At 59.7% G+C, this 12,399-nt stretch overlaps 1 protein-coding gene across 1 annotated transcript; it reads right to left on the bottom strand.

Annotated features, from left to right (window-relative positions):
• Positions 1 to 455: 455 nt before the first annotated feature.
• On the bottom strand, positions 456 to 11,885 carry PRELP (proline and arginine rich end leucine rich repeat protein). Its single transcript, XM_064398981.1, has 3 exons — positions 11,722 to 11,885; positions 4,034 to 4,985; positions 456 to 2,535 (listed from the first exon to the last, which is right to left on the bottom strand). Exons 2-3 carry the CDS (start codon positions 4,968 to 4,970, stop codon positions 2,357 to 2,359), a joined length of 1,116 nt encoding a protein of 371 aa, XP_064255051.1. The 5' UTR covers positions 4,971 to 4,985; positions 11,722 to 11,885; the 3' UTR covers positions 456 to 2,356.
• Positions 11,886 to 12,399: the final 514 nt, after the last annotated feature.

The raw sequence follows: 12,399 nt of genomic DNA on the forward strand, positions 1-12,399 counted from the left end.
CCCCAGGGCTGTGAGCCCAGCCCCTCAAACCCTGCTTTGGGGTCAAGGTTTGGGGTCCACTCCCATCCCACCCCATGGGCAGGGACACCTCCCACCAGCCTGGCCCGTGGAATCCAGAGGCACCCAGGGATTCTATGGGAATTCCATCCCAGTCAAGAATTCCTTCATAACCCCATAAAGTTCCTGGGTTTAGGGTCAAATCGCATCCTATCCCACAGTTAGGGACACCTTCCACCAGGCCGGGCTGCTCCAGCCCAGCCCTTGGAATCCAGGGATTCTCTGGGAATTCCATCCCAGCCAAGAATCCCTTCATTCCCAAATTCGGCATCACTCCAGCCAAAACCCCAAGCCCAAAAACCCCAAAAACATTGGGAGAGTCATTCCACCCAATTCCCCAGGCAAGGAAAATTTTGCTGCGGGATGAAGGCGAGGATGGACCAGGGAGAGGCTCGGGGTCCCTTGTGAATGATTTTATTTCCACTGCTGCAGGGAGTGGGAGTGAAAACCCCATAAAGTTGCCGGGTGGGGAGGAGCACGTGGCTTTAGGAATATCTGTACATTCTACCAGTCTATATACACATCAGATATAAATATACATAAATCCAGGGGCTCTGTCCGGGTTTAGGGCTGAAACCTGTCCCACCCTACTGCAGGGAGAGCTGCAAAGCAGATTTTAGCATCAGGGGAAAGCCTCCTTAATGAGCAGGAGGTGTTAATTAATGGGAGAAGGGGAGCATCCCTGTGCCAGCTGCAGGGGAAGGACACGGTGCCCGTCCGTGCCCGTCCTGGGAAGGGTCAGCTCTGCTGGCTGGACACAAAGGAGCTTTCTTTGGTTTATTTAATGCTCATTGCAGTTGGATTTTCTTTTTTTTTTTTCTCTCCTCTCTAATGCTCGGCCTTTAAATCCAAATCCTGAGACTCAGGAAGAAAAGAAGAGAATAATCCCCCCTAAACCCGGACACCCTATAAATGCAGGTACAGCTATGGGAGGGGGAAGCGATACATGTGGGGACGGGGAAGAGCAGGGATAAAAATAGCCCTTCCAAAGGATGATTCTTCCCTTTTCTTCTCCCTTCCTTTTATTTCTGATTAAAAAAAGGCAAAACCCAGCCATGTGTGATCGGCTCCAGAGAGAAACTGAGCCGTGGACGTGGCCCTGAATCCTCAGATCTCAGAGGGAAGGGTGCAGGATTTTGGGATGGGGCTGTGACCCCACAGAAGTGTCCCTGAATCCCAGATTTTACAGGGAAGGATGCAGGGTTTTGGGATGAGGCTGTGACCCCACAGATGTGTCCCTGCATCCCAGATTTTACAGGGAAGGATTCAGGATTTTGGGATGAGGCTGTGACCCCACAGAAGTGTCCCTGAATCCCAGATTTTACAGGGAAGGGTGCAGGATTTTGGGATGGGGCTCTGGCCCCATGGATGTGGCCCTTGAGCCCAGATTTTAGAGGGAAAGGTGTAGGATTTTGGGATGGGGCTGTGGCTCTTGATCCCAGATTTTACATGGAAGGATTCAGGATTTTGGGATGGGGCTGTGGCCCCACGGATGTGGATTCAGGATTTTGTATGGGGCTGTAACTCCATGGATGTGGATGCAGGATTTGGGGATGGGGCTGTGACCCCACAGAAGTGTCCCTGCATCCTCAGATTTTACAGGGAAAGGTGTGGGATTTTGGGGTGGGGCTGTGGCCCTTGATCCCAGATTTTACATGGAAGGATTCAGGATTTTGGGATGGGGCTGCGGCCCCAGGGATGGGGGGATGCTGGGATGGGGGATTTGAAGCCAGGCAGGGTCTGCTCCTGCCCGGGGGTGTGGGAAGGTCTGGCCTCCCAGGGGCAGGACACCCTCCCTGCCCCATCCCCGCAGATCCAGGAGGGATTTAGACCCTCCTCCTCCTCCTCCTCCAGAGAAACACGAAGCCAAAGGGTGACAGGAGTGTCCCCACCCCTGGGATGGCCTGATTGTCCATCCTCCTCACTTCCACGGGTCCCACCGCCCTCAGCTCATCCCATCCCAGCTCCAAACCCCACCGGGAATGGTTCCCCAGGAGCAGGGACACACCCGACCCACCCCGAGCCCCGCGGGCTCCAAGGGAGAGACGGAGCCACTCCGGGCTGGGCCTGGGGGACAAGGACAGGGCGCTGCGACCGGCTGGGACACGGCGCTGTCCTGCTCAGAGCGGTCCCCAAGGAGCCGCGGGTGTCCCCGCAGGGCAGGAAAAGCGGGGACCAGCGGGGAGAGGGATGGAGGCGGGGGGCGAGCGGGGGAGAGGGAGGAGAGAGGGTCCCACGTGTCAAACCCGCCGGGGGTGAAACGTCCGAGCAAAGCCGGGCTGGGAGAGGCGGGACGGGGCTAAAACACCACGGACTGCAGCAGGCGGAAACACAGCATCAGGTCCAGGGGGATGGGCGGCTTGAGCAGGTTCCCGTCCAGCCGCAGGTAGCGGAGCCGCGGGACGCTGTCCAGGTCGGAGGGAGAGAAATCCTGGATGGACACCAGCGAGGTGGGGCAGATCTGCGTGCCGTTGATTTCTGCGGGGACAGGAGACACAGAGGGGTGAGGGTGAGGGAATGCGGGGCTGGAATGTGGGCAGGAGGAAGAGAGGGATGAGGGTCAGGGAAAGGGGAATGTGGGCAGGAGGAAGAGCGGGATGAGGGTCAGGGAAAGGGGAATGTGGAGAGGAGGAAGAGCGGGATGAGGGTGAGGGAAAAGGGAATGGGGTAAAAGGAATGTGGGATGCGGGTGAGGGAAAGAGGAATGTGGAGAGAAGGAACAGGAATGCGGAGAAAAGGAACAGAGGGATGCGGGTGAGGGAAAAAGGAATATGGGCAGGAGGAAGAGAGGGATGCGGGTGAGGGAAAAAGGAATGTGGGCAGGAGTAAGAGAGGGATGAGGGTCAGGGAAAGGGGAATGTGGAGAGGAGGAAGAGCGGGATGAGGGTCAGGGAAAGGGGAATGTGGAGAGGAGGAAGAGCGGGATGAGGGTCAGGGAAAAGGGAATGTGGAGAGGAGGAGCAGCGGGATAGGGAAAAGGGAATGTGGAGAGGAGGAACGGGAATGTGGAAAGGAGGAACAGGAATGCGGAGAAAAGGAACAGAGGGATGCGGGTTAGGGAAAAAGGAATGTGGGCAGGAGGAAAAGCGGGAGGCGGGTGAGGAAAAGGGAATGTGGGCAGGAGGAAGAGAGGGATGAGGGTCAGGGAAAAGGGAATGGGGTAAAAGGAATGTGGGATTCGGGTGAGGGAAGGGGGAATGTGGAGAGGAGGAGCAGTGGGATAGGGAAAGGAGGAACAGGAATGCGGAGAAAAGGAACAGAGGGATGCGGGTCAGGGAAAAAGGAGTCGGGGCAGGAGGAAGAGAGGGATGCGGGTGAGGGAAAAGGGAATGTGGAAAGCAGGAGCAGTGGGATAGGGAAAAGAGAATGTGGAGAGAAGGAAGAGAGGGATACGGGTTAGGGAAAAGGAATGTGGGCAGGAGGAAGAGCAGGATGAGGGTTAGGGAAAAGGGAATGGGGTAAAAGGAATGTGGGATGGGGGTTAGGGAAAAAGGGAATGTGGACAGGAGGAGAAGTGAAATGTGGGTTAGGGAAAAGAGAATGTGGGCAGGAGGAACAGCGGGATTCAGGTCAGGGAAAACAGAATGTGGGCAGGGGGACAAACAGGATGCAGGTTAGGGAAAAGGGAATGTGGGCAGGGATTGTTGAAACCCCCTTGTTATTGAACCCCAAACTGGGGTTGTTTTGCCACCAAAAGGGACAATCCCAGGCTGTTGAAAGCCCCAGCAGGAGGGAAAATCTGGTTTTTGATCAGGAGTGAAGTAGGTCACGTTCCTCCGCAGCGCAGAGAGGGATGCGGTGGCATTCCAGAGAGAAAAGGGATCATCCCACCCCCGGAACCTGCCAAGCCGGCCCCAGCTTCCCAAAAAAACATCCAGGAATCCCGCTCCAGCCCTGTCACTGCCCCCAGCCTTTCCTGCTCCTCAGAAAAACCCTCCCAAGGTTTTTTCTCCCCCAAACCCCCCGTGGGACTCACTCTCGATGGAGTTGTTGTTCAGGTAGAGGTGCTCCAGCTTGGGGCTGATGAAGGGCACGTTGGTGAGCTTGTTGTGGGCCAGGTGCAGCACCAGCAGGTTGGTGAGGTTGAAGGAATTTTTGGGCAGCCCCTTATCCGAAATCTGGTTGTAGTTGAGCCGGATGAAAGCCAGGTTGGGGAACTCCTTGAAATAATCGCTGGGGATGTCCTCGATGTTGTTCCTGTCCAGGAAGAGCTGGTGGATGGCGCTGGGCACGCCGGGGGGCATCTTCCTCAGGATGTTGTGGGCCAGGTTGAGCTGCATGAGGTTCTTGAGCCCCTTGAAGGTGTTCTTGTTGAAGACGCCGTCGCTCAGCTTGTTGTGGTGCAGGTCCAGCAGCACCAGGTTCTCCAGCTTGTTGAAGACGCCGGCGGGGATCTTGGAGATCTGATTCCTGCTGAGCCGCAGCTGCTCCAGGTTGGGCGGCAGGAAGGCGGGCACCTCCTTCAGCTGGTTCCTCTCCATGTAGAGGAAGATGAGGTTCTCCAGCTTCTCCAGCACCTTCCTGTCCACCTTGCGGATGCGGTTGTTGTCCAGGTTGACCCACTTGAGGCCGGTGGCGTTGCGGAAGGACTCCTCGGGCAGGTCGGCGATGAAGTTGTTCTGCAGGTACAGGTAGTGGATGCGCGGCGGGATCACGGGCACCGTGCGCAGGTTGCGGCTGTCGCAGTACAGCGCCGACGGGAAGTCGGGCGGGCAGTAGCACTCCCGCGGGCAGTCGGGGAAGACGGACGGCGGGCCCGGAGGGAGCGGAGGGGGCAGCTCCGTGGGCTCCGCGGGCTCCTCGAAGGGCGCGGGTGGCCGGGTGGGCCTGCGGGGCGGTTTGCGCCGCTGGGCGCTCGCCGCCGGCGCCAGCGCCAGCGCCAGCGGGAGCAGGAACGCCAGGGCCGCCTTCATGGTCCGGGTGGTTTCCTGCAGGGACACCAGGAGAGGGGTGGGTTGAGGAATTGTCGCCTCCCCACCGCTGGCACGCGGGGGTTTATCCATTCCCTGACTCCTGTCCCCTTCCCACTGGGAGTCGTCTTCCAGTGCAGCCCCTCCCCAGGGCTGGGGTCGCTGAGGTCCCTGTCCCTGGCTCGCTGTTGGCCATGGAATTCTTCTCCCTGCCTCACATTATCCATGGAATTCATCTCATTCACCATTATCCATGGAATCTCTATCTCATTCACCATTATCCATGGAATTCCTCTCTCATTCACCATTATCCATGGAATTCCTCTCATTCACCATTATCCATGGAATCTCTATCTCATTCACCATTATCCATGGAATTCCTCTCTCATTCACCATTATCCATGGAATTCCTTTCCCTACCTCACATTATCCATGGAATTCCTCTCATTCACCATTATCCATGGAATCCCTCTCTCATTCATCATTATCCGTGGAATTCCTCTTCCTTCCTCACCGTCATCCATGGGATCCCTCTCATTCACCATTATCCATGGAATTCTTCTCTCATTCATCATTATCCATTGAATTCCTTTCCCTACCTCACATTATCCATGGAATTCCTCTCATTCACCATTATCCATGGAATGCCTCTCCCTACCTCACATTATCCATGGAATCCCTCTCTCATTCACCATTATCCATGGAATCCCTCTCCCTACCTCACATTATCCATGGAATTCCTCTTCCTTCCTCACCATCATCCATGGAATCCCTCTCATTCACCATTATCCATGGAATTCTTCTCTCATTCACCATTATCCATTGAATTCCTTTACCTATCTCACATTATCCATGGAATTCCTCTCTCATTCACCATTACCCATGGAATTCCTCTCCTTGGCCCATCATGATCCATGAGATTCTTCTCCCTGCCCCACCATTTTCCATGGGATCCCTCTGGCTCACTGCTATCCCTGGGATCCCTCTCATTCACCACTATCCATGGAATTCCTCTCCTACCTCACCGTTATCCATGGGGAATGTTGTTGTTGTTGTTTGGTTTTGTTTGTTTGTTTTTTTCATTTGGGTTTTAATTTCATTTTTCCACCCCGTGGTGCCTGGACCTTCCATCCTCTCTTCCCAAAGGATGGATCAGCCCTTCAGACTCCTGGATGGGTTTGGCTTCGTTTGGCAGTCAGCAAATTAAAGATTCCACAGGAAATTTCCTCTGGAAAGCCCCAGGAATCCGGCAGAGGTGAACGGGGCAGGAGAGACGGACGGCTCTGGGTGAGGAACAGCCCCTCTGCCAGGCCCTGGATGAAAAGGGCATTCCCAAAGTGGGAGCACCGCAGGGTTTGGATCCACATCTCCCCGTGCTGCCCAGGGAACCCATCCAGCCCCGCTGACCATTTGGGAAGAGTCACAGCGGGACATTGGGAGGGGTCAGGTGTGCCCCAAGCCAGGAAATTTCTCCTGGACACCATCCCTGGCCACCTCTCCCTCCTCTCTGGGTGCTGCTCACGCTGTCCCACCCCTGTTCCGCCTGGAACAGCAGCTCCTTGCTCATCCTGCCCAGATTTCCTGGGAATTCCGCGGCTGCTGCCCCCAGGGAGGAGGGATCCAGCAGAGGAGCCCGTGCAGTGGGGTTTGGGTGCTCCCACAGCTGCAGCAGGCTGGGATCGGGGTGGGATTCCTGGGAATGGACCCTGGGGCTCACCAGGCTTCTCCCAGGGGGATTCGTCACCCGGCAGGATCAGAGCAAGGCAGAGGGAGGGCGGGAAGGAGAGGGAGATGGAGGAGAGGGAGGAAATGAGGGAAACCAGAGGAGGAAGGGAAATGGACAGGAAAGCACTGCTGAGATGGGAGAAGCCTTTGGAGGTGCTGGAGCTGCTGGTGCCAGTTTTGGGAGGAAATCCAGCACTTCCAGCTCTCCCATCCAGCACAGCAGAGTGGGATTCACTGCCCATCCTCCCTTTCCAGCCATTGCCTGGAACCCCCAATTTCCATCACCCCTGGAGGGAGAAAAGCCCCCAGGAACTGCAGGGACCCCCTGGGCCACCCTCTCCAGGGCCACTCTGCCAGCCCCAGCTCCCTTTGCAGCCATCCCAGCTTTCCTGGGGCTCCAAGGAGTTGAATTTCTGCAGGAAAAGGTCCCGTTCCGGCCCCTCCTGCAGGCCCGGCCCGTTCCTCCCGGCTCCCATCTGGCTCTGGTTAACCCCGCACGCCTCCCGGGCCGGCTGCTTTCCATCAGGGCTCTGGCATCTCGCTGGGGGAAGGGAGGAGCAGGGAAGGAGCCGGCAGAGCCCAGAGCTGCCGGATCCTGAGCCCAGCAGAGCTGCAGCAGCTCCTGCTTGGGGATGGATGCGATGCTGTGCCTGCACTCTGGGTTCAGAGTCTGGAAAATGGGAAAATCCGTGACAGGGCTCTGCTGTTTGTGCAGTGCCCTTCCCATTCCGTCAGCATCCTGCTCCTTCCCCGGCCACAGCACACGGATCTCACTCCCAAAGCTTTCCGTGGCATCCCAGAGCTTTACAAGGGGCTTTTCCCCTGCTCCAGAACCTGGATTTTAACCCCCACAAACTCCCGAGGGAGCGGCAGGGGCTGAGGTCTGAGCTTGGCCCGGTGCAGAGGGAGGGAGCAGCTGGGAGGTGACATTTCTTCTGGGAGGTGACCTTCCATCCAGGACACAACTTTCCATCCAGGACACAACTTTCCATCCAGGACTCAACTTTCCATCCAGGACTCAACTTTCCATCCAGGACTCAACATTCCAGCCAGGACTCAACATTCCAGGCAGGACACGCCGTGATCCAGGTGTCGGATCCACCCAGGCCCCCCAGCAATGTCCCAGCAGGGTGGGGGACAGGGCAGCGCTGTCACCCCTCCGAGCCTGCCCCGTCCCCTCCCCGCGAGGGTCTGACATCCCAGAGGTCTGGGGGCTCGGGGGGCACAGGGCAGCAGCCACCCGAGCCAGGAATCCCGGCTGGGGAGTGACAGCATCCCGTGGAATTCTGTGGGCACGGAGGGGCAGCGGCGGGGCTGACACCGCCCCTTTATCCACCCCGTGGGGACTGTCCCAGCCCTGTGGCACTGCCACCACCCTTCCCTGGTGCTGCTCCCCAGCCTGCCTGGGGAAAGCAGGAGCCACTTCCAAGCAAACTGCAGGAAAGCAGTGACATTCCCAAAAAAAACCCCCAGGGATGTGACACCACCACGACATCACAATTGCTGGAAGACTCTGAGCCAGCTCTCCCAGGATCTGGAAAAGCCGAGGTCTGTTCTCCATGCAGTTGGATTTACTGGTGTGAATGCCAGGAGCAGAATTCCCAAATCCCCTCCGCCGATCCCAGCGGAGCCCCAGCACAGCCCTGCCCTGCCAGCCTCCCCAGCTCCAGCTGCCCACAAGGAATCCGTGCCACTGGAACAAAGTTAAGTCATGGAGCAACGCAGGAATTCAGGAAACCGACGGCCTGGCCTGGAAAAAAGGCTCAATTCATGGACAAAACCAGCGCTGACACCTCCCTGAGCCCGGCCTGGCTGCGAGGCCGAGGCACCCGGCAGATCCCGGGGTTTTTCCCAGAAGGAGGCAGCTGCTTCCTCAGCCATCCCGGTTACAATGGACAAAAAAAACCCCAAAAAACCCTAGTGCAACAGCTGTAAATTCCAGCCCCGAATGCCACGGGGGTTTGCTTTGCGCATAGTTTCTCTTCCCTGCATCCCAGCAAGCCCCGGCTCCAGCAGCGCTGGCTGCCAGCCCCGGGACGGGCGCCAAGGGCAGGGAGAAGCCGCCACCCCGGGGGCGACAGGGAGCCGTGCAAAGGTCACCGCGGGGGATTTGTCACCCGCAGGGTCCCCGCCGTGTCGCTCGGGTGCCTCCTGCAGCGGGGAGGGGACAGGCAGCAGCTGAATGCGGGTGTGTGTCCAACATCCCGCTCCCGCAGAGGGATAAAGGGAATTTTAACTCTGGGAGAGGCAGGAAAAGCGGCGTGGCTGGAGGAGGGCCCCTTTCCAGCTCGCTGTTAGCTCCTCTCACACATTCCCGCAATCCCCATCATCCCTGGTGGGGGAAAAGCCCCCTTCCAGCCTGGGAACGGGAATGTCGGAGCAGAACAAGGAGAGCAAGATAAAAATAACCACCAGGATCGGGCAAAGCTCCTTCCTTGGCGCGGCTCGCGTCTCTGCGAGAGCCCGACCCAGCCCGGAGCTCGTCATCCAGCGCCTCTGGAGCGCTGGGAATCGTGGAAAAGGGGGAGGGCAGCCGGGCTTTCACCGGGGTCCCTCGGGAAGCGCAGCCCTGGTGGAACAACCCCGCGGTTCTCGCCCTTTCCCAGCGAGCCGGGGCTGGGTCCTGCCGCATTCCCGCTGGGATGGCGCTGAGTCCGTGCAGGGAGCGGTGACACCGCCAGGGCTCAGCCAGGACACGGCGACAGCAGCGCGGGGCTCCTGTGTGCCACGAGGGTCCCCAGAGTCGCCGGGATCCTCCTCAAATGCTCATCCCGTCCTCTGCTCCTGGGTCCCCCTAGTCCTCGGGATACTTCCCAAATGCTCATTCCTTCCTCTGCTCCCAGAGTCCCCGGGATCCTCCCCAAAAGCTCATCCTTTCCCCAGCTCCCTGGTCCCCACAAGTCCCCGGGATCCTGCCCAAATGCTCATCCCTTCCTCTGCTCCCAGAATCCCCGGGATCCTCCCCAAAAGTTCATCCCTTCCTCTGCTCCCAGAGTCCCCCGGATCCTCCCCAAAGGCTCATCCTTTCCCTTGCTCCCTGATCCCCAGAATCTCCGGGATCCTCCCCAAGGGCTCATCCCTTCCCCATCTCACAGAGTCCCCGGGATCCTCCCAAAAAGTTCATCCCTTCCCCTGCTCCCTGGTCCCCGGGATACTTCCCAAAAGTTCATCCCTTCCTCTGCTCCCTGGTCCCCGGGATCCTCTCCAAAATCTCACCCCGTCCCCCGCTCCCTCCTCCCGCGGCAGCGCCCGTGGGAAGGCGGCCCTGGCCGGGAGCACCTTCCCGCTGCTCTCTGTCTCCTCAATTCCTCCCTCCCCGCGTCCCGGCCCTTCCCAGCGCCGCTCCCGGCCGGGGTCCCGCTGCCGCACGCAGTGGGAACGCTGGGCAGGGACAAAAGCGGCTCCTGGCTGCCAAAGCGCCGCGGGCCCGGACCCCACACACGCCGCGCTCCCCCCCCGAGCAGCCGCCTCGCCCGCTCCGCTTCTCCCCCGGGCTGGGAAGCGGCCCCGACGCCTCATCCCCTCCTCCTCCTCCTCTTCCAAGGGCAGGGAAACCTCCCACGGCTGCGCTTTGATCTCTTCCCGGGCGGGAAGCGCTGATTCCCCGGGGAGCAGGGACGCAATTCCCGCATTCTGGCTGTCCCTGGAAAGGGCGCTGCGCTGCCCGGGGCGCGGCGCTGGGATGGCCTGGGGGCCACACGGGGCAGGGCCGGGATCGCGGGATCCCAGAATCCCGGGATTCCAGGGATTGCAGGATCCCAGGATTCCAGGATTATGGGATCCCAGAATCCCCTGATCCCGGGATCACAGGATCCCAGGAACCCGTGATTCCGTGATCCCATGATCACAGGATCCCAGAGTCCCAGGACTGCAGATTCAAGCATTGTGGGATCCCAGAATCCCAGGATCCCAGGATCCCAAGGATTGCAGGATCCCATGACTGCAGGATCCCAGAATCCCAGGATTGCAGGATCTCAGGACCCCATGATCCCAGGATCCCAGGGACTCTCCCAAGCCCTCACGTGCAGGGGGATGAATTCCCATGTTTTGCTTTGGAGCTGCTTTCCCCCAAAACCTCTCCAGCCGGCGGGCAAGGGCAGGTTTGGGATCAGCCTCTTCCAAGTAACAAAACTCTTTTCTTTTTTTTTTTTTTTTTTTTTTTCCCAAGATTTCGGCGAACATCACTTCCCGCTTGCTCCTCCTGGCCGAGCGGGGACAAAGAGCCGGCTCCGAGCGGGACCCCCGCGGGGAGGGGGGCTGCACCTCCCCGCCCACCTGGAGCTGAGCTGGCTCCGGGCAGGAAAAGTGGGATTGCATGCCTAGGGAATGCTCGGGGGCATCCAGGCTTTGCCCCCTACATTTTGGGCAGAGCTCGTTGGGAGCTGCCCCGGAGCTGTCGGGCTGCTCGCCCCCACCCCGCTCCGCTCCCGTCCGAAATTCCCTGTTCCTACCCCAGCACGGGGAGATGGGAACAGCCCCCCAGAGCCCCCCCCAGGCAGGACAGGGTGCCCCGATGTCCCCGCAGGCTCCTGGTGGCATTTCTGTCCCCGGGGGGGGGTGTCCCTCCTCCCCTCAGCCTCTCCCTTTCCTCGCTTGTTTTCCCTCCTGCTTCCCAAGGCAGGGATTGTCCTGGCCATGGCCCCCCCGGCTCCCCCAGTTCCGACCCCCAGCGCCCCCAGTTTGGCTGCAGAGCCAAACCTGCTGGGGTTCGGGGTGTGGGGGGCACACAAAGGGCACTTCATGTCCCCCCAAAAGCGCCTGGCAGTGGCCGCAGCGCTGTCACACCCCCCCAGCTTCCCTGCGACCCCCCCAACCCCCTCCTGCACCCCAGCAACTCTGGAAGCGGAGCAGAGAAAGAACAAAGACTCCAGAGCGCTGCAGGACAGAGGAACCGAGAGGAGAGGGGGGGAAAGAGGGAGAGCAGACGTTTTTGGGGGTGCGAGGGAGGCCGGAGAGCGCAGGAGCATCGCTGCGAGGCTCAGGCAAGGTGAGCAGAGCCCGGGGGGGGGAACACCTGCCCAGAGCTTACCTGTGCGCACCTCTCCCTCCTCCTGCCTCCTATTAATCCCCAAGACAAGTTTCTCTCTGGCTTCTCTCTCCCTCCTCCTCCTCCTCCTCCTCCTCTCCGCTCCGCCACGAGCGAGCCGGCGGGGCGCGGGGGTTTTGTGGCTGGGAGCGGGGGGGACGCGGGGGGCGGAGGGCTGGGAGGGAGGGCTGGGAGCACTGGGGGGGCTGGGAGCACTGGGAGGGAGGGCTGGGAGCACTGGGAGGGCTGCGAGCGAGGCACGCTGACAACAATCACGTCTTTCTCTGGCAGCCGAGCGCGGCGGGCTCGGCGCACACGCGGCTCTGGCGCTCGGCAACAATTCCTCCTCCTCCTCCTCCTCTTCCTCCTGCTGCTGCTGCGGAGGCAGCTCCTTGTTTCAAAACAAAGCTAATTAATCACGGAATAGGCCCTGCCCTCGCCGCCGGCTCCGCTTTCCCAGGAGCGGGATGGAGTTTGGCGGAGGGTGGGTGTCCCCTGTCCCCACATCCCCATTCCCGGCTGTCCCACATCCCCATTCCCGGCTGTCCCACAGCCCCATTCCCTGCTGTCCCACAGCCCCATTCCCGCTGTCCCACAGCCCCATTCCCGGCTGTCCCACAGCCCCATTCCCCGCTGTCCCACAGCCCCATTCCCGGCTGTCCCACATCCCCATTCCCGCTG

The sequence above is a fragment of the Passer domesticus genome, chromosome 25, assembly GCF_036417665.1.
Source record: "Passer domesticus isolate bPasDom1 chromosome 25, bPasDom1.hap1, whole genome shotgun sequence".
Taxonomy (NCBI): domain Eukaryota; kingdom Metazoa; phylum Chordata; class Aves; order Passeriformes; family Passeridae; genus Passer; species Passer domesticus.